We start from the raw sequence: 27310 nt of genomic DNA, 5'->3' as shown, positions 1-27310 counted from the left end.
AGAGTCGGGACGGGGGCGCGAACCGGCCACCTCACGCTCGGCGGCCCGGCGCCGAGACCGCCGCGCCAGGTCGCCGCCTCACTTTCTTTCATAGAGTCACTGGAGGATCAAAGGAGGTCACGTGCCTGAGGTCCTGGCACGAGCTTGGCACCGGGCAGTACTCTGTAAGGATGTGCCAACACCGCAGAGCTCTTACTGTGTGTTGGCATAGTCCCATCTATACTGACATTCTTGCAGTGCTCGCGGTATCCCTGTGGCGTGGGCATTACGGCCTCATTTATTAGAGAAAGGGGGTTGGAAAGGGGTGCTTGCCGGGTCTGAATTATTCTGGGCACAGGGGCCATGATCAGCCACCGCCTGCAGAGAAGCGGGCTGTGATCAGCGTCTCTGCCCTAGGGAGGATGGCGGTGGACTTCAGTTAACGCCTCACCCCAACTCTTGCCTTCGTGCTTCTCTTAGACACCTACAACAAGAGTCTCACTACGTTGGTTTTTCGTGTGTGTGTGTGTGTCTAGGGATTGAACCCAGGGCTACCACACTAAGCTACAACCCCAGCCCTTTTTATTTATTGTTGTTTTTTGAGACAGGAGCTTGCTAGGCTGCCCAGATGGGACTCGAACTTGCGGTCTTCCTGTTTCAGTTGCCCAAAGTGCAGGGATCAGAGATGTGCGCTACTGTGCCAAGCCCGTTGTGTTTTTGCCTTGTTTCCCTTTCCTGCTTTGCACCTGCCCACTGCCTGGCTCTTCCTTTGCCTTTTCCCCTTGCAGGTGGAGCCTCTCTGCCCATCTTTTTGTCAAGCATGCGGAAGGGTCTGAAATTTTACTAACTGACAAAGAAATATGTTAGCCTGCTACAGTTCCATAGATGTTGGAAGAACACGTGAGATTCCTGGGTCAAAGGGACTTGCTATTCCCAGTATCAAAGGCAGCACAAGCTTCATGTTGGCGTCCACTCACGTTGTTGCAAACCTTATGGAGTGGCCAGGTGTATTCCGTGCACACTGAGGAGGAGTTCACACCACTGGTGCAAGTTCTGAGCTTCAGAATCGTCCGAATCATGAGAGGGCTGCTTACAAACCTCCCAGGCTTCGCTCTGCCTGAAGATATAATCTTTATCATTGTAGGGTGAAGACAGACTACTCTAAACTGACATACTTATTATCCTAAACAGTAAATAAATATGTAGCAAGAGAGACACGATAACCTAGGACAGTAAGCAAAACGGATCTGAGAAAGGTAACTATCTTGGCAAGGTTTCCTGGCAGGCAAACATTGTCAAAAAGGTCTTTCTGGGCATGGTGGTGCACACCGGTGATTCTAGCATTCAGGCTGAGGCAGGATCATGAGTCCCAGACTAGAGTGTGTGACATAGTGGGGCCCTTTTTTTTTTTTTTTTTTTTTTTTTGTGACCAGCTCAGCCTGCCCTGGGGGCAGGGCTAGCACAGCATGTGGTGCTGGGGGATGCAACAGCTGTCCCTGCACTTGCCTGAGCTTGCCTAAGCTTGCCTAAGCAGGCACTTTAGAACTGAGTTATCTTACCAGACCCACAGACCCTTTTTTTTTTTTTTTTAAAAGTGCTCATGCTTTGGTTTAGAAGACACACAGAAGCATGAGAGAACCATGGGGAATTGTCTCCCTAATGCTATGCAGACTGGGCCTTCTACCCTTGTCTGCAGGGCAACCCAAACAGACCATTGTCGAACTCTTTATCACATCTTGCTTCTCCAGCCTAGCCAAGGTTCTGCCCTGATCATACTCTGCTGACCATGTCAGACAGCAGCCCATTGCCAAACCCAGAATGAGAGTAGGCCTTGGAATCCCGAAGGAGCTGGGGAGCGGCCTCAGACTCCTGAGTTCTGAAGGAGGAGGAGCTGGAGGTTGGGTCCTTGGGTTCTGAACTCTTAGGTCTCTGAGGAATGAGACAGGTAAGGTCTGATATCCTGTGTACGATGTGTGAATGGTCTGGGGATCCAAGAATTCTGTGCCACAAAGAAGGGTAGGGTTAAGTTCCAGGTGTTTGAGGCTTGATACTTCTTGGTCCCTGAGGAGTGAGGACTAGAGGACTAGAACCACTGGCTCTAGGGTCTGGGGTGAAGGTAATAGGAACTCCAGATTCTCCTGGTACCACCAAAAAAAGAAAAAAAAAAAGGAAAAAAAAAAAGAAAAAGGAACTCCAGATTCTCAAAGGGATGGAGGACCAAGTAGTGCTCATTTCCCTGTCTTTCATTTCCTCTGCAAGTGTGGTACCGGGCCTGTCTGATATGCGCATGTGCAATGTTGCAGGGGCCTGTGGGATACATCATGTGTCCTTCAGCAACCTTTCTGGGAAGTTCACAATCACTATGTGATGTCATCTTGCTGCGACTAACAGGGCATGGTCTTTTGCAGCTGCAAAGTACCCTTTAAGCCTCCCACATCTACCCCAGAAAGCATCTCCTGTGTGCTGTTGGGCTGGACCACGGTGTTAAATGAGGAGCTGCTGACCAGACAAAACCATGGCTGAAAGGTGCTTGCGCACTGCCAAATGTTGCCATTGATGGAATCTCAAGTGTCCACTCCCGGGCTCCTCTCCTCCCTGATGACTCCCAGATATATCTCCGAGTGCCACCATCAGCATTCTCTCCGCTGCGCTGGACCAGACACCGACCAGGGCATCTGATGAGCACAATGGTGTGTGCAGGCTGGATGGAGGGTGGAACATGGACTCCCATGAGTTCAGAGCTGAGAGGGAACAATAAGAAAAGGACGTGGGCAGTTGAGGCTGAACAAGGTTGTGTTTGGTTTCCTGTGGCCAGTACAGTATATTCAAAGTAAATATTTGTTTGAGGGTAGAGAGTGAGGATCAGTTGGAGTGGAGGGTCTTCATGGAGTTGTGCTACAGATGGGGCAAGTTCTGCCCTTCTATTCAGTTTAGGGCTGATGATGTTAGGGTGTCTTGGGATGGCCCAAGTTCTGGCTGGAAATGAGCTTGTTTTGATGTTTGGTGGGGAGTATGTTCCGATTGGATTAGGGATGAGAGTAAGTTTGGTTTTGGGGATGGAGGATAGGCATTGGTTGGGTTGTGTTGGACCTATGAGGAAGCATTTGACTTGGCTTGAAATGGGGCTTTGAAGATATAGATGTTAGACTGAGTTAGATTTAGTTGCGTTGGGGTTGCATGTGATGCAGTTGGATTGGGTTGTGTTACGTGGCTTGGGTCAGGTTTTGTTGAAGTTGCCGTGGGGGTTAGAATACACTTGGGGATGCTGGATCCAGGACAGCCTCACACAGATGGAAACTACTTTCACAGGATGATTCCAGGAAACCCTTAATCCCCTCACTGGGGTACGTGCATGCGTGTGTGTGTGCATGACTGAACATATCTCTCTACCCTAGTTCTCATGGTCTTATGTTTTAATTACCTGGGTGTAGCGTCTCTCTCTCGTTACACTTTGAGTTTATTAGTCTTTAAGGAATGAGGGAAGATTCTGTCATGTTCTTTAGACGCAGCTAGTGCTGGATCCACATGAGCTGCTTTGTTTCTACCGAATAGTTCAGACAACTGACCTGTTGGAGATCTAGGTAATCTTACAGAGTTAACAGGGGAGTTGGCGATGCTCTTGTTCTTAGTTCTTGTCTGTGGCCCCAGCATGGGATTTTTATATTTATTTATTTATTTATTTTGAGATAGGGTCTCCCTATTCAGCTCAGGCTGGCCTCTAGTTTGCAGTGACCCTCCTGTCTCAGCCTCCTGACCTCCAGCACTGGGATTATAAGCGTGTGCCACCACTCCCAGAAACGGTTCAGGGGCTGGCCCGGCATGTGTACCAGGGATTGAACCCTGGTCCTTGTGACTGCCAGGCAGGCATTTGAAACACCAAACTATCTCCCCAGCCCCAATACCACTTAATCTTGAAGAACATAAATCTTCCTTCTTAAAAAAAAAGAAAAGAAAGAAAAAAACAACAAAAAACCCCTGGCTCCTGAAGTCTTTTTCTGAGAAGAGAGTGTTAGGCTCGGATCCAGAGAAGGAGGAGTAGGTGTTGTTGGAACTCCAGATTGCTTGGAGGTCACTGGATTTTGAAATGCTAAGAAACTCGATTTGGAGACCCATTTTTCTGGACTGGAGCACATGAGGCATCTGAGTGCCACATGAATCTGGGCATGCCTTCAATTCCAGTGCTGGGGAGGCTGAAAGCAGGAGGATCACCATGAGTCTGAGATGCATAGTGAGACCCTACAACAACTAAATACATTAATAATAATAATAATAATAATAATAATAATAATGAATCAAAGAGTTCTGGGTGCCAGGGTTTCTATTTCCAGGAGAGGAGATGGAGGCTTACAACTTTGGTCCAGAGTGGCATAGGCAGTTTCCTAGCCTCAGGGTATTTCAGGGGATACTGGGATTTGGGGTACCAAGGATGCTCCTGGGACTTAGGTACATGGGGCTTTGGATTGTGGTCCAGTCCTGCCCTCGTTCTGGCTCAGTGGGGGCTCTCTTTTCTGGCTCTGTCCCTCACATCAAGGCTTTAGGAGCCTCCTCAGGCCCTGGGAGTGCATCCAAGGTGATCTAGTTAGTACCTTTAGAACAACGAGTACTGGGTCCTCCTCCCCTCCTACAGTTCTCAGTGTGGAAGGAGGTGTCCAGTTCTAGCAGCAGGGCAGGGTCTTGGCTCGTGTCTGGGTGCCTCTAGGGCAAGAGCAGGGTCCTGGGGAGGATGAAGGCTTTATAAGGCTCCTCGGGGAATTTCTTCAGTTCCAAGCTTGCCACCTGCCTGCCCCTGGACACCTCTGTCACCATGTGGTTCCTGGTTCTGTGTCTTGTCCTGTCCTTAGGGAGGACTGGTGAGTCAAGAGTGGGGCGACAGAGGAGGAGGAGGTCAGGAGGGGAAGGAGAGGGAGGAGGGGGAGGAGGAAGAAAGGCCCAGATTCTCATCTGCCCTCATCCCCCAGAAGTCCTTCCTCTCCCACTCAGCACTCAGCCACGTCCCTCAGCATGCAGTCCACCCCACACTAGGGTGCTGGGCTTACTCCTGTTGCTCACAGCCCTGCCCTGAAATCCTACCCCCAGCCCCTCTCCCTTGCCAAGTGCACCAGAGACCTCATTCCTGCCTTAGGTCCCGCTCCCTCCCGGGAACTCTGGAACACTCTTCTCCCAAGTCAACTTCCTGCCTCCAGCCACTTTCCTAAAGGGGCAGATCTTGAGCAATTTCTGTCTCTCTTCGTGGGGCTCACACTTTAAATATCTTTCTTGGTGAGAAATCTGTCTTCAGAACCCTGCAATTCTGCCAGATTCTACTGATTTTTCCCAGTACCCCAGACCTCAACATCTGTCTCCCACTCCTGCTCCCATGGAAACCATTTTATCCAATGCTCTGCTTCTTTCCAAAGCCAGGCTGTCTGTGCCGTGACAATAACCCCTTACCTGGAATTGGCCTTCTGCAAATGCCTCCTTGTTCCCTCTTTTCCCAGACCCCATCAGTGGCTGATCTTTGTGCAGGAAAAACATGTAGCCCCTGACTGCATCTGCCACTCATCTAGGGGCTGGTTCCCTCACTGCAGCTTCTTCAGGACCTCTGAGGACACTTTCCAGTTCCAAATTGTTCCCTCAACCCTGGGCCTCAGATGCTGCCCAAATCTTCTCTCCCAGCAAGTGGACCTCTTCTGCTGCAGCTCATCTTTGCTTTCCAGAATCCCCTCCCTTTCCAGAACATTTTCCAGACTCAACCTCTGGACTCAGTGCCTGCTCTGGGTGCTGCCTTGGTGTCTCCTATCTTCCTTCTTGGGTTCTGATCTGCCCCAACAGTAGAAAGTCTTCCTAATCAGGACCAGCCAGGAACATGCAAACCCAGGGAATGGTCCCAAATTCCAGACACCTCCCTGTGCCCCTTGCCTGTGCCCTCGAACCCCAGTCCTAGTCCTATCCAGTTTACCGTGTCCATTCAGACCTACAGGATGGCTAGCTCCATCTCCAGCCTTCCTGTCGACTATGTGCCTACCTAGAATCCCCTTCTGCAGGTGCTGCACCCCCAGTCCACTCCCGCATCATAGGAGGCTGGGAGTGTGAGAAGCATTCCCAGCCCTGGCAGGCGGCTGTGTACCACCATGGTTTAGCAGTGTGCGGGGGTGTCCTAGTGCACCCCCAGTGGGTGCTCACAGCTGCCCACTGCCCCAGCAGGTGAGTAGGCTTGGGGTGTAGCTCAGTAGTAGCGCAATTGCCCAGTCTGGGTTCAGTCTCATATACCCTTCTGGCCCCCACAACTATGGGGAGGGCCGGGGCTCTGCAGGAAAAGGAGCTGGGCATTGCCCTTGGATGCTCTTATGGAGGAGGCTGCAAGGGAGAGGAGGAAGATGTTCCAGAGGCTAGAGGAGAGGTGCGGGGCCCCACCACTCAGGGCAGGGCTGCGGGGGTCTCCATCTTTGTGTCATTGTCTCTCCTCCATCCCAGTGTCTCTGCATCTCCCCCTCTCTGTCCATGTCTGGGTGTCTCTGAACTCCTCTGTGTCTGAGTGTGTCCCCCATCTCAGTTTCTCTGGATTGCCATCTCAGTTCCCTCCCCATCACCACTCATCACACTCTCAGGATGGGCTAAGGGACCCCAGGGGAGAGGAACGGGTGCATCCTAACCTGTGTGGGGTGCTCCTCACCCGGCCCGGGGCCCTCCCTGTGGGATGTTTGTCCAGGTGGGAGGCTCAGGAAAGGGCTGCCTGAGCTGGGCTGGGAGGAAGGGAAGGGACAGGGTGGGAGGGGCCGGAGGGCAGAAGTTTCCCTGGCCTTGGGCTGAGGTCCAGGCCGCCTGCTGGGAGCCCTCAGTGCTGCCCAGCTGCAGCCCAGCTGCTCTCAGGCCCCCAAGCCCAGCCTCCTCCTCTCCTTCCCCTGCCCTCTCTCTGGCCCTGGCCTCAGGCTGCTCTGCGTCTCCACCTACATCCTTCCTGCTCCCTGTCCTCCCCTCAGCCTTGTGTCCATCCGTCCTCACACACTCTTTCCCACCTTCACTGCTTACCTTCCTTTGTCCTCTCTCTCACGGTCCTCTGCGGCTGCCTCTTTCCCTCCTTGTCCGTGCTCCCAGTCCACCTCCTGGCCTCCCTCTTCCTGTGCTTTCTCCAACCCATTCTCCACAGCGATAGCCAGGTCTTGCTGGGTCGCCACAACCTGTATGAGGAGGAGAACACAGCCCAGCACATCCACATCAGCTACGCCCTTCCACACCCGCTCTACAACTTGAGCCTCCTGAGGCATGGGTCATCGGGCCTGGAGAACGACTTCAGCCACGACCTGATGCTGCTCCGCCTGGCGGAGTCCGCCAACATCACGGACGCCGTGAAGGCCCTGGACTTGCCCACCGCGCAGCCAGACCTGGGGAGTACATGCCTCGCCTCCGGCTGGGGCAGCACCGAACCAGAGGTAGACCCGTGTAAGTCAGGGCCCAATGGCCACGCAGCAGCACGGAGCCTGCGCACTTGGGTCTAAGGGACTAGGGTGCTGGGGGTGGGGCGGAGTAGGGCGGTCCGGCTGCAGCACCATTTCCTGTGGCCTGCAGTGGTGCTCCCCAGGACTCTGCAGTGTGTGGACCTCAGCCTCCTGTCCAGAGATATGTGTGAGAGCGGCTACTCTATACCGGTGACAGAGTTCATGCTGTGTGCTGGGCACTTGCAGGGTGGCAAAGACTCCTGTGTGGTGAGCCGGGCCCTTGGCAACGTCTTAGGAGAAAGGGCAGAGGGGACCTACTTCTTTGCTGGGATCTGAGTGTTAGCTAACCAGCTGTCCCTGCTCTGCTGTCTACTGGCTGCAACCCAGGAGTTCCTCGGCCTCAGCCCCTCCCTCTTGTCCCTTTCCTGCCCTTCCTCGTCCAGTGGTCGTGCGCTCCTCTGTCCTCACCCCAGCTCCCCACTGCTCATGCCGCATGCTCACAGGCTTCCACCTGGGGCCTGGCACTGCCCTTGAGCCCCAGAAGGCAGTGTGGAGCAGGGATGGCCCTGTGCTGGGAGGTTGGGTGGGAGCAGAAATTAAAAAAAAAAAAAAAATAACGAATAATTGATGGAGAGGTCAGGAGGCGCGCAGTGTGGAGCAGGGAGGAGAGATGGGGCTGGGGGACCTTGTGTGCAGTGAGAGGTGCCAACACCAGACACAGGTGAAGGTGACCTTGTGACACCTAGAGAAAGCACAGGGCAGGGCAGATGCTGAGCTCCTGATGGAGAGGGGCCTGTGGCTGAAGGAGCGGTCAAGCCACAGGCCTGAGCCCAGGGTCCGGTCCTGCCGGGCCTCAGCCGGGGCCACTGGATCTCGCTGCGTTTTTTTCCTCTGCTGATCTAGAGCTGTGGTTGGTGCAGGGCCTGACTCTGCTCACGGCTGACCTCTAGTGCCCGCATGGGGATCAGACTGCAGGATGGGGGGCCAGGAGGGCCTGTGGCTGCCCTGCAGGGTGAGGGTCCTGCAGCTGCTCCTCCCACGACCTGTGTGAGGCCCTGTGCTCCTGGCCCCTGCTCTCAGTGTAGGAGCTGCGCTCTGCCCCGCTTTCCCCTGGTCAGAATGCCAGCCACTGTACCCTGTAGGGATCTCTGACTGCCTTCTGAGAATGGGCTCTGGAGCCAGTTGTCTATTTTTCCACTGCTGGGGAGTTGCACTTAATGGTCAGCGAGCTTGTATCTGACAGAAGGAGTCCTCCTGGCAGACATTAGGGCTGATGTTTCTTGTTCTCTGTCCCTTTAACCCTCAGGGTGACTCGGGGGGCCCGCTCATCTGTAATGGTGTGCTTCAGGGTCTCACGTCCTGGGGCGGTAATCCCTGTGGCCAGCCTGGAAAGCCTGCCCTGTATACCAAGCTGGTGGCTTACCGGGAGTGGATCAAGGACACCATGGCAGCCAACCCCTGAGTGCTCCTGTTCCTCTCTACCTGAAGTAAAATCGAGTCCACACCAAGTTCTGGCATCGTCCTGTGTCCCTTGCCACTGGGCATCTGGAAACTCAGAGTCCACTCACCAGGACCAGAGCCTCCCAGCCCTCCCAGTCTACATCCCGAGGGGTGGGGCCAGGGCTGCAAGGACAGGGAAGTGGAGAGACAGGTGTGCCCCATGGGTCTCTAATGGGTGTAATCTTCTCATCCCCTTTTGTGCCCTTGAGAACTCTATCTCCAGATGGCTCTGAGAGGTCTGGGGACACAGAGTGGACATGGGGGGCTGTGACAGGTGTGTGGTGTGAAGATGGAGCAGGCATGGGACAGTGGATAGTGCCCCGTGATGGATTCTGTCCACCCAGCACAGAGCTGGAGCCGGAAGCACAGTGCCCAGACACCGACGCAGCAAGGGTGGCCTCTAAAACATCACCCCTTGGTCCCTGTGGCCCTGGGAAACCTAAAGAAGACTGTGAGCAGGGTGGGGAGGGCCCAGGGAAGAGACCAGAGCCCTGGGAATCTGATCATTGTGGGAAGTACGTGGAGGTCCTCCATGCCACCCTCAGCCTCCATGGCATTACATCTCACGTGGCTGACCTTAAGTGCTTGGCCCACAGGCTCCCTGGAGCACGACCTGGGGTCCCTGTGGTACACAGACAGGCTCACTGGACTCATGCCATTAGTGTGAGCTTCTGGGCATGGTCCACGGCTCCAGTACATGGAGGCACTGTCGGGCAGAGTTCTGGGCATCAGATGCTGTCTTCTATAAGCCACTTGAAGAAGAGTCCTCCCTGGGGGACGTGGGACTGAGCACTGCGACCTCCTGAGTTAGCCTTTTCTGTATGGGGCTGCACAGAAGGGAGGGATGAGGGAAGCAGCTGGGGTCTGGTCTGGTCCTGGGATCGAGTGCACCAGGAGTTATCCCTGCGACGAGTAAATCTGGAGCTGGGCAGGCACAGTGATCGGTTTCTTTGCCTGCCTCCACATGATCAGCGAGGGACAGGGACAGCTTCCCACTGTGGTTGTGAGATGGCTGGGCACATGCAATCAGAAACAGAGTTAGCCACAGGCATGCACAGCCTGCGGAAGAGCACCCGTGTGCCATGTTGTAGGACAGGATTGCGCTCAGGGTCAGCTTGACGAGAAGGGCTGGGGATCAGGTTTTGTAGCATGGGAGATGGAGGAACCTGGGCGCCCACAGGGGAGTGGGCTTGCTGTGTTTCAGGCATCTCATGGGCTGACAGGGAGTGAAACCCGTGAGGCTGGGGACCTTCTGAGGTGCAGCTGATCCAGCTGATAAGGAGATGGGGTGTCCTGTTGGGTGTGAGTTGTATTTGGCAAGAGCAGGGGATTTTGTGGTCCTTTTGAGGTGCTCCCCATTATAGCTAATAAAGTAGCACAGAACTTCACAGTACATGAATGTAAAAGGACATTTGAGGAAAATAAACACATTTTTAAAGATTGATTTTAATCTGGGTGTGGAGGTGCATGCCTGTAATACCAGCACTCTAAGAGGCTGAAGCAGGAGGATCGCAAGTGTGCGTGAACCCTCACCTCAAAAAATAAAAAGTGCTGGGGACGTAGCTCAGTGCAGAGGCCCTGAGCTCAGGCCACAGTCACACATGCACACACACACGTGCATGCACACACACACACACACACACACACGCATGGGTGCACAGGGTGCACACAATAGATTTCAGACTAAATTAGAAATTAACCTAGCAAGCATACTGACAGAGATTACAGGAGATAATAAGAATATTGAACAGTAAAGCATAAAATAGGACCAAGGATAAAAATTAGGTACAAAAACATAATAGTTGAAACAATGTTTAAAAAAATTATTGATAAGTAGCAGTGTGGAATACAACTGGAGCACACAGTAGTGACTCATAAGGCCAGAAAAATTAAACACATGGCATGGAATATGCAGGCCAGAAGTACAGATGCTGACATTAAACTCTTAGCAGAAATTGGAGAGCTGGCCTGATAGCTCAGCGGACTAAAGCGCCTGCTGAGGCAGAGCGCAGTGGCCGGGGTTTGATCTCTGGCATGCTGTGCTGGTCCCACCCCCGGGGCTCGCTGAGATGGCAATTGAGACTGGGCATGGTGGTGCACGCCTGGAATCCCAGCGCTGTGGAGGCTGAAAACAGGAGAATAATAAGTCCCATCTATGTAGTGAGACCCCGTAATAAATACATTAAAAAAAAAAAAACAAATTGGAGAGGAGGAGGAGGAAGGTCAATAACAATAATATAATTGGAGATAATTTTTTTTTTTTTGTTTGTGCATGGCCTCACTATGTAGCTCAGACTCTTAGTAATCTTCCTGATTTGTGCCTCCCTAGTGCTGGGATTACAGACATGCGCCACCAAGCCCAGACTCTGGAGATGGAATTTATAGAGCTTACATCCTATGAATTTCAGACTTCAAATCCAAAGGGCCCACAGAATGCTGCTATGGATTGGACTTACCCCCTTAGAAAATTTAGGTGATGGGGCCGGGGAGATGGCTCAGTGGAATAAGTGCTTCCCTGGCAAGTGCAAGGGCCTGAGTTCAATCCTCGGTTCTGCAAAAAAAAAAAAAAAAAAGAAAAGAAAAAGAAAATTTTAAAACAGGGCTGTGTGCAAGCTGTCAGTATCCATTCCAGGCCAACGCTGAACAGAGATACTTAATTCATGAAACTTCTTGGATGAGAAGGTTGAGAGCAGCTTCATACTGGTGTTACCTCATCCTGGGGCTGCTTCCCTGCTGGAGGGAGCAACAAGGCGTGCTATATTCCTACTGGTGAAGGTGAGGGCCCTGTGTGCTTCCGCTGAGGTTGTTCCTTGCAAGATGTGGCTGATTCTGCACAAGCCCCACGTGTACCACTGCTCTTTGGGCGTTGGGTTATGACACTCACTACTCATCAACCCCAAGGCAGAGGTGCGGGCCATGGGCTCCGAGGAGGCCTGTCACAGCACACAGTAGCTGTCTTCTTGCTCTGCTCCTATGGAGGACAACTGGGCAATATGGGGTGGTCACAAAATAGGGTAAGCATTTAAATAAAAGAATTGGGGCCGGGGAAATAGCTTAGTAGAATAAGTGCTTGCCTGGCAAGTGCAAGGGCCTGAGTTCAATCCCTGGTTCTGAAAAAAAAAAAAAAGAATATATGTTAGTGAAGGGCACACTGCCATGCATGCCCCTCCTGTGTGCCTTCCTTTTTTTGTGGCTGGCTCAGCCCACCCTTGGGGTGGGACTGGCACAGCATGTGGTACAGGGGATCCAACTGTGGTCCCTGCACACTTGCCTAAGCTTGCCTAAACAGGCGCTTTAGACTGCTGAGCCATCTCACTGGCCCATGTCTTCCTTTCTTTACACACACTTGTCTCATTGTCCGTGCCACTTTCTGCAGCAGCTCTGAAGTCCTCTTTTGTGAGTGTCTTTCAGTTGTGCTGTCACTGCTGCCTTGATGTCCTGATTCCATTCAAAATGTTTACAGTGATTTTTGTCAAATAAAAACACGACCTGGATCCTCATCTCTCTTGTTCCTTGGATCTGGCACCCGGTGGCTTATGACTCTGCCCCAAAGCCAAAATGACCGTGTAAGCTAAATGTTTTGAATGGATTCAGAACATTGATGCAGCCGTGATAGCTCAAATAAAAGACACACAGGAAAGAGGACTTGCAGGGAACTGCTTCAGAAAGTGGCAAGAATGATGTCCCATCACTGTATTTTATGATCACCTCTCTTGGTGTGGAAATGGAAGTTAAGGGGACGAGGTCATGACGGAGGAGTTGTAAAGTTGGATCAGCAGTTTACTGATATGGACTCACAGGTATCTGTGTTTAATCTGGCAGCTCGAGAATCATGACGTGCTCTAGAGTTTGGCTAGTGGAAACAAGGGCCTCAAGGGGACCCGTACTGAAGGAAGCCGGAAGGCCAGACTTACCTCAGTATACTGTGGAGGAAGGGGTTCAGGTCTTTGGGAGATTGGAGCATGGTGGTGGGATTGTCATCTAAGATTTGCTCACCACCTTTGGATGCTCAGAGGATGCAACTTTTGCCACTACTGTGGGGAATGATAGGCCAGGAGCCCCGTCACCCTTTGGGACCACTGCAGCAGTGGCAGTGTGAGCCACCCACTGCCCCTGCACTGGGAGCATCATGCAGCGAGCTCAACTGGATCCTGCAGTGTTAGGGGCCAAGAAGTGCCACCTAATTGCTACACATGGTGGGCACAGTCATGCAGCGGGCAGCAGAGTCCAAGCAGGAGTCAGCACAGGTTGACTTGTAGAGACGTGTGGGCCCTTGGCCCATTGTTGCCCTGGGGACAGATGGCAGTCCCCTACATTCTTACTGATGAGTTCAAGTAAGCAGAGGTCAAAATTGAAATTTACAGAGGTTTTGTCCCCACATCAATTCCCACACTGGAGTTGGTGAACAGGCCTTTGGGAGATTTTTGGGCCCTGACTCTGAGCTGTCAATAATCACAAGATGCTCGAAACATTACTGTGGGGCTGGCCAGATAGCTCAGCAGATTAAAGCACCTGCTTAGGCAGGTGCAGGGACTGGGGTTCAATCCCTGCATGGGGGCCAGCCGCACCCCTGGGGTGAGCTGAGAAGGTGATTGAGACTGGGCGTGGTGGTGCATGCCTATAATCCCAGCACTTGGGAGGCTGAAAACAGGAGAATCACTACGAGTCCATTCTGTGTAGTGAGAGCCTGTAGACCCTGTTCTAAAAAACAAAACCAAAAACAGAACATCACTGTGGTCCCGGAAGTCAGGAGAGAGGCTGACGGGGGCCAGGGGCTTTGTCTAAGATCCTTTGCACAAGCCAGTGTGAGCATCTAGATCTTTGTCTGTTTGGGAAACCGTTCCTTGCTGTGTTCCTGCGGGGATAGTGAGATCAATACAGGCATGAAGGGCTCCGGCCTGGTGGGTCCCGGCACGGCACCGTTCGACTGGCCTCCTGGCCTAGCAGAAAGCAGATGACCTCAGGAGACAAGAGAGGATTACTGTAAACTTCACCAGGCAGTGAGTTCCCTGCACCTGCTTCAAATGTGGTCTCGCTTTGTGAGCAGATTAGCTCATCTCCTGGTGCCTGGTATGTAGCTGTGCATATGGTAAATTTTACTCCCTCAGTACTATTAAAGTTTGTTACCCAAAAGTTTGTTTCCAAGTAATGAGTCTTTATTACTCTTTATTGGTTTTTAAAAATTTTTTAAAATATTTATTTGTGTGTGTGTGTGTGTGTGGCCAGCTCAGTCCACCAGGGGGCGGGGCTGGCTGGCATGTGGTGCTGGGGGATTGAACCGTGGTCCCTTGTGCTTTGCTAAGCTTGTTCTAAGTAGGTGCTTTAGACCACTGAGCCATCCCACTAGCCCTCTTTATTGGCTTTTTACAGTCCAAGGGACTTGTGGTGTCTGTCTGCTGTCATGTCTGGTATTATATTTGATATTTTTTTCAGTACTGGGGATTGAACTCAGGACCTTGTGCTTACCAGGCAGGCACTTACGCTGCTGAGCTATCTCCCTGGCCCATATCTGGTGTTAATAATGTACATCTTCTCATCTTTTTCTCAGTTACCCTGGCTACAGGCTCCATTTTATCTTTTTGAAAGGACTAGGTTTTGTTTGTTGTTTCTCTATTGACTTCCTGTTTTTTTTAAAAAATATTTTTATTGAGAAACAAATAGCAACGAGACAGTTTCACAACCAAGTACTAGCACATTTTCAATAATTAATACATTGCATATTGTTGTCTTAGTGGCTACTCATTGTACAAGATGCAGTACATTGTACGTGATGTCCTGTCTCAAACACTATTAGAACAAACCTCTCTATTCATTGCATTAGGAGAAGGTAGCTGTATATCTATCCTAACTATTTGGTTTCCTTCCCTCCCTCCCTCCCTCCCTCCCTCCCTCCCTCCCTCCCTCTATTCCTTCCTTTTTTTGTGGTATTGAGGATCAAACTCAGGACCTTGTGCTTGCCAGGCAGGCTCTTAAGCTGCTGAGCTGTATCCCCAGCCCTGATTTCCTGTTTTCAATCTCATCAATTTGAGGCCTAATTTTTTTTTAATCACTTTTTGCTCTCCCCAGTTAAATTTAGGCTTCAGGTGCTATCTGGGGACACAGGAAGTTGGGCTTGAGGCTGAAAGGCAGAGGAGTCTGGGAGGGCTTTGGGGATGGAGAAGACCCAGGATGGGAGGGACATGGCCAGCGCCAGATGGGCCGTGGGGCCCTTGGCATCTGTACTGGTGCCTTAGGGTGCAGTGGGTCATTGTGGGGTATGAGATGTGAATCCCAACAAGAACAGCAGGTCGGAGGGCATGGGACAAGGCGGTGAAAGGGCACCTCTGAGGAAGCAGGGGATGTGTCTGTCTAGAGGGACCTGGGCGGGGCTGCAGGCTTAGCCTCAGTCCTTTTGCCCTCCCAGCTGGGCCCCTCTCCCACTTTCTTCTCTAGTGGGCCGGGTGCAGCCACAGTGGTCTTGTGTTTGTGCAGAACTCCGGGGGGCCTGGGAGTTTACTGATGCAGAAATAAGAAGTTCAGTTCATTGCCATAGATTCATTGATACTGGCAGAATGTACCAGATCTTGGGTCAGAAGAAAAGGGCTTTGTCACCCACAGCACCACGGGCAGTGTGGCCTTCGTGGTCACAGTGGCTCATCATCACCCCCATCTTCTATGGCAGTGGTGAGAGTGGCCCGGGAGGAGCCTGCGTACCCGATGGTTTGTCCCCTGGTGGGGAAGCCAAACTTAAGAATGTTTAGTCCTGTGATGGAAAAAGCATCTCGGAAATCTGCCCGACATTTGTCTCCGTGGAGATACAATCTTTGTTTTCTCAGCACAAACAGGCCCAGTGCGGAGGAACATATTATACTCTTGTGCTGAACACTAAACAAACACTTTTTTTTTTTTTGGTCTTTTTGAGACAGAGTCTTGCTATGCAGTTTGTGGGAAGCCGTTAACTGGTATTCATTTTATAATAGTGTCAGCCATTTTCTTAAGTTTCTGTTCTCCTGCTGAGTTAAGTTTCTGCTCCTTCCCGCCTTGCCCATTCCCCGTGAATCACGCGCTATGCCCCAGGGGTGGGACCTTCCTCCATTGCCTAGATACCCGCTGACCCCAAGAGCCAAGACTTCCTCATTCCTACACTCCCTATATATACCCAGCACCTCCCCTAAATAAACAAGACTCGATCAGAATCCTGTCTTGTCTCCATTCTTTGTGTCTTCTGTCCCTTCTCATCCCTACTCCCCCTCTAGGGTCCTCGTTGACTAACCCGCGGGTCGGGACAGCAGTTCAGGCAGGCCTTGAGCTCATTTTGTAGCCCAGGCTGGTCTCCAACCCAACAATCTTCCTGCCTCTGTCTCCTGAGTGCTGGGGTTACAGGTGCGCTCCACCATGCCTGGTGATGACAAACACATTGAAGGAGAACAATATCTTCATCGTCCTCAACATTGAAATGGCCAAATTACTTTCTGCTTTAATGTTCTTGATAGTCCAGGCCAAAGTGGCGTTAATTCTTGTTTGGAAGGCATAGAGTCATGAGGTACCCACGGGGACATTGCCCCCCACACCACGCAGCTCGAACCTCCACGCTGGCAGCAGCAGAGCTCCAGTTTCTTCCTCCCCGTCTCCACCCACTGCATCTGCGTCCCCACAGCCTCAGCCAGCTGCTGTGCCAGTTGCCAGCGGTGGCAAGAAGAATGTGTGGGTTTGATCTGGATGTGCAAGGCCTGCCCTCGTGTCAGTGTCTGTGTGCGGCTCTGACCTTGGAGAGACGTGCAGGTGTCACACATAGAGGCTCATCCTCCTCTGATCCTGACAAGCCTGCTTGGTACCTGTGCATAGTACAGGTGTGTGTGTGTGTGTGTGTGTGTGTGTGTGTGTGTGTTGGGAGGGCCAAGCCTGACCTGTCCATCTCCTTCCCACACGCATGGATCATGTCCCCAAATGAGAAACCTGATAAATAACACATATGGAGGATCTGACTCTGAGGGTGGCCTGGATAGATAAAGATCTCTTGGCCTGTGTTTCTCCATCTCCAGGATGTGTCTTACCGTCAGTGCCTGGCCCTGTGTCTAGGAGTAGCCAGGAATCTGGCCTGCTTGGTGCATACGGGCTCTCTGGATCCCTGAGCACCTGGTCTGAGGAACTGAGAGGAGCCTGAGTATCGGGACACCGATATTGTTTTGGAAAACAGTGGATTTGAAAGGCTAGGCAGTGTGCTCGGGGGGATGCCAGAGTCTTCATATTTATGGATCTGGAGTAGTAGGTGCTGCCACTTTGTAGCCTTGGCTTACTGGGAGGGCAAGAGTATTCAGGTAATCTACCATTTAAATTAAGATCTTCTATCGACAAACAGTATTGAGGGAGTTTTGGGAGCCAAAGCCCGTATTTCAGGGAGTATGGGGACAGGAGGGACTTGTATTTTCTTTCTGAGAGGTGAAGGAATTGGGGTGTCTCAAAACTCAGTACAGGGGCTGGTGAGATGGCTCAGTGGTCTAAAGCACCTACTTACAACAAGCTAAGCAAAAGCACAGCGACTGCGGTTCAATCCCCCAGCACCACATGCCAGCCAGCCCCGCCCCCTGGTGGACTGAGCTGGCCACACACACACACACACACACACACACACACAATAAATAAATAAATAAATTAAAAAAAAAACTCAGTACAAGCATTTAAGGGTGCTCTGGCATTCGGGCATGACAAGGACTTGCAGCTCAGTCACACTGGTGTTCAGCGATTCCTCACAACCCCTGCTGCGTGCTCCCTTGGTCTCTCCTCACTTTTCTGCCTTCAGCAGCTGCAGGCCCTGCGCCGTGAGAGCTCAGACTTGGGAGACCATCCAGAATGACCTGTGGCCCACGGGACGTGAGGTGCTCCTTGGCCGCCTCTTCCAGCCCCCCGAGGCTGCCTCATCTCAGAGCCATGGGGAGGGCCACGGCCAACACCTGTGCCAGGTGGGGAATGGGACCCTTGAGGGATGAGGGCTTTTAAAAGACTCTCCAGCTCCTACCCGCCTGCCTGCCAATGGATGCTGCAGTTGCTGTGTGGCTCCTGGCTCTGTGCCTGGCTCTGTCCCTGGGTGAAGTTGGTGAGCAGGATGGAGGGGCAAGGGCGTGAGGGACCCTGCTGTCACAGGGCCTCGAGCCCTACCAGCCTTTCCCTTCCCACTCAGCACTCCAAGCTCAGTCCCCCAGCTCACCGAGTGCCCACCTGTGGGTGCCACTCTTCCCAGTTTCTCCTCCCCCAGCCTCCCAGTGGGGTCACACCCTTCACAGTTGCCGTTTTCCCACCCCAGCCTCCTGCTTTCTCCCTGCCCTGGAAGTCTCCCCTTCTCTAGCCCACTTCCACGGGGGCCAGACCTGGGCCATCTCGATCTTTTCAGGGTTCTCCAGCTCTTTTTTCCCCCATAATTTTATTGATAAACAGATAGCAATGAGACAGTTTCAAATCAAATCTCTAGGACAGTTTCAATAACTAACACACTGCATATATTCTTCTTAGTGGTTAATTGCTGTACAAGATGCGGACTTGAGATCCTACTTACAAACACCATTAGAACAAATCATTCTATTCATTAAGAGAATGCAACTATATATCTATCTTAACCACTCTGAATACACAGATACAAAATGGACATTCATCTGTATATCCCTTTTTTCTAAGTTCCGTTATTTGAATATTGTAGGTGTGTAAAGTCAGCAAAATATTCTAAAATCTCCAGCTCTTTTGAAGGCTCCTACCCACATGTCCCTGGACCTCTGATCTTGTCCTCCTACTGCACAGTTCTCTACGCCTCAGTGGTCTGGCTCCTGAGCCCCCAAGTTCCTTCACACGTTATGCATATCCCAGTTGCTCTCAGTGCTCAGGCCTGTTCCCTAAATATTGGGTCCTTTTTGCACACGCTAAAGTCCCAGCCCAGGCCTCAGATGTTTGCACAGCTCGAGAAATGGTAAGCCAGCCCCTGTGTCCTTTCCTGCCAGCCTCCGGCCCACAACAGTAGCTTCTTTATCTTCTTCCTGGGTCCAAGTCCAAATCCATCCCAGTTTCCTTTTCCCTGGTCCCAACCCCAAATCATCCCCGTGATCCAAAAACTGCGGCCCCTTCCAGAGGCAGCCTTGCTGTCTTCTGCCCTCATTTCTGGGGTCAGCTCAGTTCTCAGACCCCGAGGAGCAGTCTCACGGAACGCAATGACAGCTCCAGAATTCTGGGCTCTTCCCGACATCTCTGGCCCAGGTGTCCTGACGTCCAGCGCTGGTCCCTGTCCCCATGTGCCTTCCAATGGGCAGCACAGCTCTCTGTCCCAATCCCAGTGCCCTGGGCCCTCCTGTCCACCCTGCACCCCTGACCCTTTACTGTCTGCAGGTGCTGTGCACCCTACTCTGCCTGGAATCACTTGAGTCTCGAAGAGCCAGAATAAGTCCAAACCCTGGCAGGCAGCTCTTTTCCGGAACAGGAGATTTTATTGTGGGGAGTCCTGGTGCACCCCCAGTGGGTGCTCACGGCCGCCCACTGCCTCGGAGGATGAGTAGGCTTGGGGTGCAGCTGAGTGCTAGAGCACTTGCCCAGTTTGGGTTCAATCTCATGCACCCCTCTGTCCGCCGCAACAGTGACGAGGGCCAGGGCTCTGAGGAGAAGGAGCTGGGCATCGTCCTTGGATGCCCTCATGGGAGGCAGCGAGGGAGAGGAGGAAGGTACTCCGGGAGGCCAAGTGAGAGGTGCTGAGCCTGACCGCCCAGGCCAGGGCCACCTAGGTCTCTCTCTGCCTCTCTGTCTCCCTCTCTCCTGTCCCACTGTCTCTGCATCTCTCTCCCTTTGTCCATGTCTGTGTGTCTCTGTGGCCTTCTGTGTCACAGTGTGTTCCCCATCTGAGTCTCTCTGGACTCCCATCTCAGCCCCTTCCCCATCCCTGCTGACCACACTCCCAGGGCCAGGGGGACCCCAGAGGAGAGGAAGGGGTGCATCCGAACCTGTATGGGGTGGTTCTCACCCCTCCCAGCCTCTCCCTACAGGACTCTCCTCCTACCTGGAAAGGACTGCCTGAGCTGGGCTAGGGGGAAGAGGGTAAGAAGGAGGGGGAGGGGGCAGGAGAGTGTGAAGAGCAGCAGGGGGCGCTAGCCTTGGGCTGGGGGTCCAGGCCGCTTGCTGGGAGCCCTCCACAGCCCAGCAGCTCTCAGGCTCCCAAGCCCAGCCTCCTCCTCTCCTTCCCCCTGCCTCTCTCTGCCCTGCCTCTCTCTGCCGAGGGCCTCTGGCTCCTGTGTCTCTCCTGTGTCCTTTCTGCTCCCCAGTCCTCCCCTTGGCCTCTGGTCCCTCCTTCCTTGCGCACTTTTTCTTGTCCCCTGTTGTGTCCCCCCCCAGCACCTCACTGCTCACTGTCCTTTGTCCTCACTCCCTGCCTTCCCCCGCAGCTGCCTCTTTCCCTGTCCTCCCTGTACCCTCCCTCCTTCTGAGTTCCTGGCTGTCTCTCTCTTTCCTCCATCTCCTTCCACCTTCCTCCCTCCTCATTCTCCCCATCTTCTTTCCCCAGAAAGTACCAGGTCTGGCTGCATCGTCGCCACAGGCTGTTTGATGACGAGGAAGACACAGGTCAGCTCGTCCACGGCAGGCAAAGCTTCCCTCAGCCACAGTTCAACCTGAGCCTCATGAAGCCGCACAACAGCTACGCCCACGACCTCCATAGCCATGACCTGATGCTGGCCCACCCGAGGGAGCCCGCCCAGATCTCGGACTCCTTGAAGGACCTGGAGCTGCCCACGAAGGGACCCGCCGTGCGGAGGAGGTGCTTCATGTCAGGGCGGCGCAGGGCAGATAAGTGTACGTTAGGGACCGGTCAGGGTGGCCTGCGGCGGACGCTCGGGTCTGAGAGCTGGAGGGTGGGAACCCTCGGGTGTAGACACAGCCCCGCTCCCCCCTGGCCTGCAGACGTGTCCCCCGACCGTCTCCAGTGTGTGGACTTCAAAGTCCCTCGCCAAGCAGCGGTGTGAGAAAGGCCCCAAGAGCGGGTGAAAGACACGATGCTGTGTGCTGGTGTTTTCGGAGGTGGTGGACCTCACTGCGTGGCGAGTCACCCTCTCCTACTGTACTCCGCAAGGCTTCAGAACGGCACTGGCCCAGGCTGTCCATATTCCGCCTGGGACTCCTCCCATTCCTTCTCATGGCTGCCTCCAGGTGCCACACGCTCCTCTCCTCACCCCAGCTCTCCGCTGCTCACAGCGCCCACTCATGGATGTCCACCTGGTGCCTGGCACTGCCCTTGAGCCCCGGAAGACAGTGCCGAGCAGGGACCGCCCCGTGCTGGGGGGGGGGAGAGGAAGGGAGGGGCAGAAACAGGAAACTAATGCAGAAGAGATGTGGGGGAAGCAGTGTGCGTGGGCGGCAGGAGAGATGGGGCTGGGGGACATTTTGTGCAGTGAGAGACGCCTAACAGGACGCAGGTGGAGGTGACCCTGTGGCTCCCGGGAAGAGCAGAGGGCAGGGCGGGCGCTGAGGCCCCTGGCGGAGAGGGCCTGGAGGCTGTGTGGCTGGCAGCATGTCAAGTGATGGGCCTGAGCCCAGGGTCCTGTCCTGAGGGGACTCAGCTGGGCCACTGGATCTCGTTGCGTTTTTTTCCTCTGCTAATCCGAAACTGTGGTTGGTGCAGGGCCTGACTTTGCTCACGGCTGACCTCTAGTGCCCGCGTGGGGATCAGACTGCAGGATGCGGGGGCCAGCAGAGCCTGTGGCTGCCCTGCAGCGTGAGGGTCCTGCAGCTGCTCCTCCCACAACCTGTGTGAGGCCCTGTGCTCCTGGCCCCTGCCCTCTCTGCAGGTGCTGGGATCTGCCCTGCCTTCCCACTGGCCAGGATGCCAGCCACTGTCCCCTGTAGGGATCTCTGCCTGTCTTCTGGGAATGGAGAAATTCGTCTGTTTTCCCACTACTGCAGAATTGCACTTTATGGTCAACCAGCCTGCATCTGACAAATGGGGTCCCCCAGGCAGAAGTTAGGGCTGGTATTTTATGTTCTCAGTGTGACTTGGGGGGCCCGCTCATCTGTAATGGTGTGCTTCAGGATCTCATGTCATGGGGCAGTGATCCCTGTGGCCAGCCTGGAAAGCCTACCCTGTATACCAAGCTGGTGGCTTACAGGAAGTGGATCAAAGACCACCCTCGTGCGCCCTGCCTGCCTGCTGGGCACAGAGTCAGAGCTGGGTTTCTACGTCCTACTCAGCTCTGCTGCCATTTCTCCCTGTGACTTTCTCTCTGTCTCTGGCCCTCAGAGTGACTCTGGAAATGCGTTGCTCTGCAGTGATGTCCTCTAAGGAATAATAAATAGCTGTGGGCCAAATCCCTTGTGACCGCCGCCTGCTTCCTGCTATCTTCCCCAAAGTGCCATCCTATATGGCGGGATCAAGGCCACCTTAGTGGCCAACCCCTGAGTGCCTGCCCTTACCTGACAGCCCTATTAAAATGGAGTGTTAGAAAATTTTGCTGTTGTCTTCTTTCCAGATGGCATCAGGGGACCCAGAGGTCAGTGCCCAGCTCCAGACCCGCATGCTGCATATGGAGTCATGGAAGCAACAGGAAGGAAGGGCGGACATAGTTGTGTGGCGATGGATTTTGGTCTTAGGCAGCTCGCCCTTTTGGAGGACGTCACACACTGAAGGGAGATGTGTTCTAATGCAGGGAATGCAAGCACACTTGGAGGGAAGTCAGCGAAGCCCTGTGAGGTGGTGCAGAGCTGATGCAAGCCTGCCCGGGGAAGGGAGGGCGATGCATGGTTGAGGCTGTGCAGGGCGCATTTAACGGGGGCTGGAAGTGGAGCACACAGACACCCAGCGGCCCTTCGTGAGGAGGCCCTCGCCTCTGTGAGGAGCAGCGTGAATGGAGGATGGGTCGTACCAGTCAGCCTGTCATGCTGTCTGTAGGCCAGAGGTCCTGGGACAGTGAAGCAAGCTGCTGAGAAAATGAGGAAAATCTCCAGAGACAGCTGGTGAGAGAAAGGATTAACTAAGGCCATAAAAGAAAGTGATGGTGTTAACTGCTGCTAACAGCATGGAAAAGTCCACTAGAAGGGATATTAAGAGAGTCCTACTGTTTGGCTGTGTCATGGTTTGTGTGTGTCTGTCCCCTCAAAGCCTCATGCAGTCAATGAGGCGCAGTTCTAGAATTTGTGATTAGTTTATGATGGAAGGCTGGGATTATGGGTCTGAGTACTGCTGGGATTATGGGTCTGAGTGCTACACCCAGCCTTGGGGCGGATAACCTGAATGCAACATAAGCGAGACAGACTCGCTCTCTGAATCCACTGCTGCCTCTGCTCCTCCATGTGCTCTTGCTTTTTGCCACTGCTATGAACTGCTGCTCTCTGCCTTGAGCCAGTGAGTATGGACTGAAACCTCCAGTAACTGTGAGCTAACTAAACCTTTCCTTCCTTCATTTTGGGCGTTGGGTATTTGTCCCAACGAGAGAAGAGTAACTGAGACAGGCTGGAACTACCATCTTCCAGTGGTTTGCCAGTAATGTTGTCTAGGTCTTTTAGAAAAAGGAAGGTGGCTCCTCTGACCACATACATGCGAATCTACACAACAGGTGATATTGTAGGCATCAAGGGAATGGGTACTGCACAAAAAGGAACGCCTCACAAATGTTACCATGGCAAAACTGGAAGAGTCTACAGCATTAGCCAGCATGCTGTTGGCATTGTAAACAAACGCTTTCAGGGCAAGATACTCACCAAGAAGATTGATGTGCCTACTGAGCGCATGAGTCATGATAGCGTCCTGAAACACATCAAGGAAAAGGATCAGAAAAAGAAGGAAGCCGAGGCAAAGGTACCTGGGTTCACCTGAAGCACCAGCCTGCCCCGCCCAGAGAAGGGCACTTGGGAGAACCAATGGGCAGGAGCCTGAGGTGCTGGAACCTGTTCCCCGTGAATTCCTGGCATAAGCTGGGGGTGGAGCTCTGCCGTTCAGCACCTAATTGGCAGCTAAGTGTTCTAGATCGTACTTAAAAAAAAGAAAATCCTGTGTTATAAGGGTGGTTTCCTTAGTGGAGCAGGAGTGTGGTGCTTTTTTTTTTTTATTTTTAAGCTCACAAATAAATATTTGGGGCAGACTATTTTATCTTTTTTTTTCTCATTAAAATGAATAAAAGATAAAAAAATAGAGAAAAAGGGAAAAATAGTAAAATGCAAAATATTGAGTAAACTATGAGTTTTAATTGCTTATTACTTTACTTTTAATAAAATGTATTCAGTTGTGTTTGCTGAATTTAATTTTAATTAAATTCAGTGGCCGAAAGCCAGTGGTACCTTAAGTTTGTGTTCACACACATGCATTGTATATTCAAATTCCACTACATTAATCAAAGCTGGCGCTATTAACAGGGAAGAAGAGGCAGCTTGTTTGTGACTAGTTCATGATCCAAGGCTGGGATTATGGGTCTGAGGCATCAGCTTTGTTTTCTCTAAACTTCTATAAATTAAAGGAATTGCAGGGCTGGGGAGATAGCTCAGTGGTCTAAGCGCCTGCCTGGCATGTGGAAGGACACAAGTTCAATCCCTGGTACTGCATGCCATGCCAGGCCTGGAACCCCAGGAGCGCCATGCCGGCCAACAAAACCAGGTGTGGTGGCACATACCTGTAATCCTAGTGCTGGGGAGGCTGAGATGGGGGGATCACTATGAGTCTGAACTGTGTAGCAAGACCCTGTGTCAAATAAGTAAGTAAAAAATGAGAAAAAGGAAAAAAAATATTTGGGGCAGATTTTCAGTGTATGTAATAATTGTGTCTAATCCTTACTCTTTGGTGTTTTTCTTGCTGAAAGGTAGTGCTGAGGTCTTGGGCAGGTGTATACCCAAATGTCCAAATATTGATGAAATATTTATATTGGCTTGAAGATCCTATAAATCACCATGGGGGAAAGATGTATCAAAATAAATGGAAGTCACTTCCATTAAATAAATGGAAGTCCATTTCAGTTAAGTCAATTGTTGAAAGCACCAAAAATAAATAAATAAAGGAGAGTCCCTTGGCAAAAGCCCCCAGACACACACTCCTCAGCATGTACTCTGCCATGGGACCACTTGACAGAGCCCTTTGTGAGGCGAGGGGGGTGTATTGCACAGCAGTGCTGCTAGGTAAGCCCGGGGGGCACTTAACAGCAGCACCCCTGAGGAAGTCCAGCGGTGCTGAGTGGACAAATATTTGCCAAAAATTAGTCAGAGTGTTCAGTGGTAGCTAGCTGGTCTGCAGCACTACAGTTTTATTTGGTGCCCAACTATTGTAGGGAAGGCATTTATTTATTTATTTATTTATTTATTTATTTATGTATGTATTTTAGGGAAGGATCTACAGGGTGCTCAGGGTCTCACTACTACATCAACTTGTAGTGATCTGCCTCTTTACAGCCTCCCAAGAGTGGGGATTACAGGCGCGCGCCACCACACCCAGTCTCAATTGCTGTCTCAGTGCCCCTGAGGGGTGGGGCCAGCATGGCAGGCCCGGGGGATCAAACCCCAGGCCCTTGTGCCTGCTTGCAGGCACTTAGGGAGGGCTTTTAGATGATCTATGAAAATGAGATTATAACACTTAACACATGTTTTAATTGATCAGAGATTTTTCAGTCATGGGACATAAACAACAAGGTACATTTTTATTTATTTATTTATACTGGGAATTGAACTCATGACCTTGGGCTTGCCAGGCAGACACTGTGCTGCTGAGAGATAGCCTCAGCCTACGCATTACACTTATAAAACCAATATTAATCTTATTTTGATCAGCTGGAAGCTTGGGGAGAAGCATGTTTTTAATTTATGTGACATTTACCTGTAAGCTGACTTAATTTACAGACAAATGTGTCAATAAACCAAAAATGCAAAAAATGGAAAAAATCAGTTTGTGAGTTCCAAGCAAAGAGCTACTTACAGATTAGACAGAAAAACAAATAAATATACGTAAGACAATCTGTTTATGAAATCAGGGGGCACTGACATACATTTGGCCAATCTGAATTCTAATATCTCTTGTATAGTCTTCAAGTTTGTAACTATAAACGGACTAGTCAGAACTTTTTTTTTTAGGTCAATTAACAGAGATTTCTTGTGATAAGAATCAGAAGGAATAAAACCTTTCATACCTGTTAAAGAAAAGATAATTATTAAGAAGGGCTCTACACTGATTTTTTAATTAAAAAAATCTTTTGTTTATTTATTTATTTGGTACAGGGTCTTGCTATGCAGCTCAGACTCCTTGTGATCCTCCTGCCTCAGCCTCCCCAGCACGGGGATTACAGGCGTGCGCCACCACGCCTGGTTTCGGTGGCCAGCTCAGTGTGGGGCTTGCATCACATATGGTATCAGGGATCGAACCTGGGTCCTTGCACTTGCCGGGCAGACACTTAGACTGTTGAGCTATCTCCCCAGCCCCATAGGCTGATGCTTTAATCTGAAGAATTTCCAGTTACTCAGGGTACTCACTGCTATTTTCATGTAACTGTTTCTTCTAATGGGAGAAACAGTTAAAGGTAATTTTATGCCTGGCAGCGAGTGGGCCAGACTTGGGTGTAGAAAGAGATTATCTCTCAGGATAGTGGCTTCCTTGCATGGCAAGACACTAGGTCTTGAAAATCCCCCTCATCACAATTTAATTATGAAATGTTTTCCACCCAACAATTAAATAGATTATAGATTCCAGGGTTAACATAATAATGCTTTCAGGGGCATGGGCCAAGCATGTCTGAGATGAAGCACATAACAATCATTAGACTATATTGAACATCTCCCACGTGCAGGGGAGGGAAAGTAAAATGAGAAGTCTAATTAACAGTTGCCTCATCTTTGATGTATAGGAATGACTGGGCTTGGTATCCAAGTCATTGGTAAGTGGGATGTGTCAGTTTCATGACAAATTTCAGGTGGGAGATCCAGCAGAGGAAGTGGTCTAAGGAAGGAGGTACTGGGGATGTGAGTCCAGTAGCCTATCCCTGACACTGGGGTACACACGCTGTGCATACTGTGATAGTCATTAGCAACCAACAGTGTCAGGAGGTGTGCCAGACCCTGATGATCTACCAGTGTCTTGCAGCAGGCATTGTGTTCTCCAGGATCTTGTTCATAATTTCTTTGGCCTCCACCCTTGGTAGGGTTGGAGCCACTGCAGTGAGATTCATCTGTGTAGAAGTCACTGTTGGCAGCCGGACTGGCAGGGCGGCCAACTGACGCCAGCATGGGGACTTCTGTCTTCCAAGCCTTCACACTGGTGATCCGTCTCTTCTTAAAATAGAAGCACACCCTCATCCCCAGTTTGCTAACTGTGGCAGAACTTCCTATTTATCTGTTTATCTTTCTTTTTGCAGAACCGGGGATTGAGTTCAGGCCCTTGTGCTTGCCAGGCAAGTGCTTATTCTACTGAGCTAGCTCCCTGGCTCCTCTGTTTATCTTTCAACAAGACCTGA

At 51.7% G+C, this 27310-nt stretch overlaps 2 protein-coding genes across 6 annotated transcripts in view; both read left to right on the top strand.

Moving 5' to 3' along the window:
* LOC101578889 (kallikrein-2) overlaps nucleotides 1–10352 on the top strand; it is a 35903-nt gene extending 25551 nt beyond the window's left edge. Inside the window, exons 2-6 of one of the 5 annotated variants that reach the window (XR_002819170.1) lie at nucleotides 6003–6162; nucleotides 7106–7398; nucleotides 7525–7661; nucleotides 8701–9045; nucleotides 9491–10352. Coding sequence is in view for 4 of the 5 variants with exons in the window: in XM_004646395.2 (XP_004646452.1) it covers nucleotides 4784–4829; nucleotides 6003–6162; nucleotides 7106–7398; nucleotides 7525–7661; nucleotides 8701–8856 (792 nt within the window). In the remaining variant the exon portion in view is untranslated. Of the gene's footprint in view, nucleotides 1–4282; nucleotides 4830–6002; nucleotides 6163–7105; nucleotides 7399–7524; nucleotides 7662–8700 lie in introns of those variants that run through there. The other 4 variants (XM_004646395.2, XM_023706759.1, XM_023706758.1 and 1 more) reach the window with 4 other exon arrangements.
* Nucleotides 10353–20518: 10166 nt separating this feature from the next.
* On the top strand, nucleotides 20519–22136 carry LOC101579680 (prostate-specific antigen-like). The gene is made up of 3 exons (XM_023706676.1): nucleotides 20519–20854; nucleotides 21882–22023; nucleotides 22132–22136. The coding sequence occupies exons 1-3, from the start codon at nucleotides 20519–20521 to the stop codon at nucleotides 22134–22136; spliced, it is 483 nt and encodes a 160-aa protein (XP_023562444.1).
* The last annotated feature ends 5174 nt before the right edge of the window (nucleotides 22137–27310 follow it).

Source organism: Octodon degus, unplaced genomic scaffold (genome assembly GCF_000260255.1).
Source record: "Octodon degus isolate 3935 unplaced genomic scaffold, OctDeg1.0 scaffold00268, whole genome shotgun sequence".
NCBI lineage: Eukaryota > Metazoa > Chordata > Mammalia > Rodentia > Octodontidae > Octodon > Octodon degus.
Note: the sequence above shows the minus strand (reverse complement) of the source record. Positions and strands in the feature narration are given on the sequence as shown.

Bases quoted from the DNA above. Each gene is read 5' to 3' on its own strand.
- LOC101579680 (XM_023706676.1), top strand. From the start codon at position 20,519: ATGAAGCCGCACAACAGCTACGCCCACGACCTCCATAGCCATGACCTG. The intron at 20,855-21,881 runs GTGTGAGAAAGG...TTATGTTCTCAG, and splicing joins AAGTCCCTCGCCAAGCAGCG to TGTGACTTGGGGGGCCCGCT.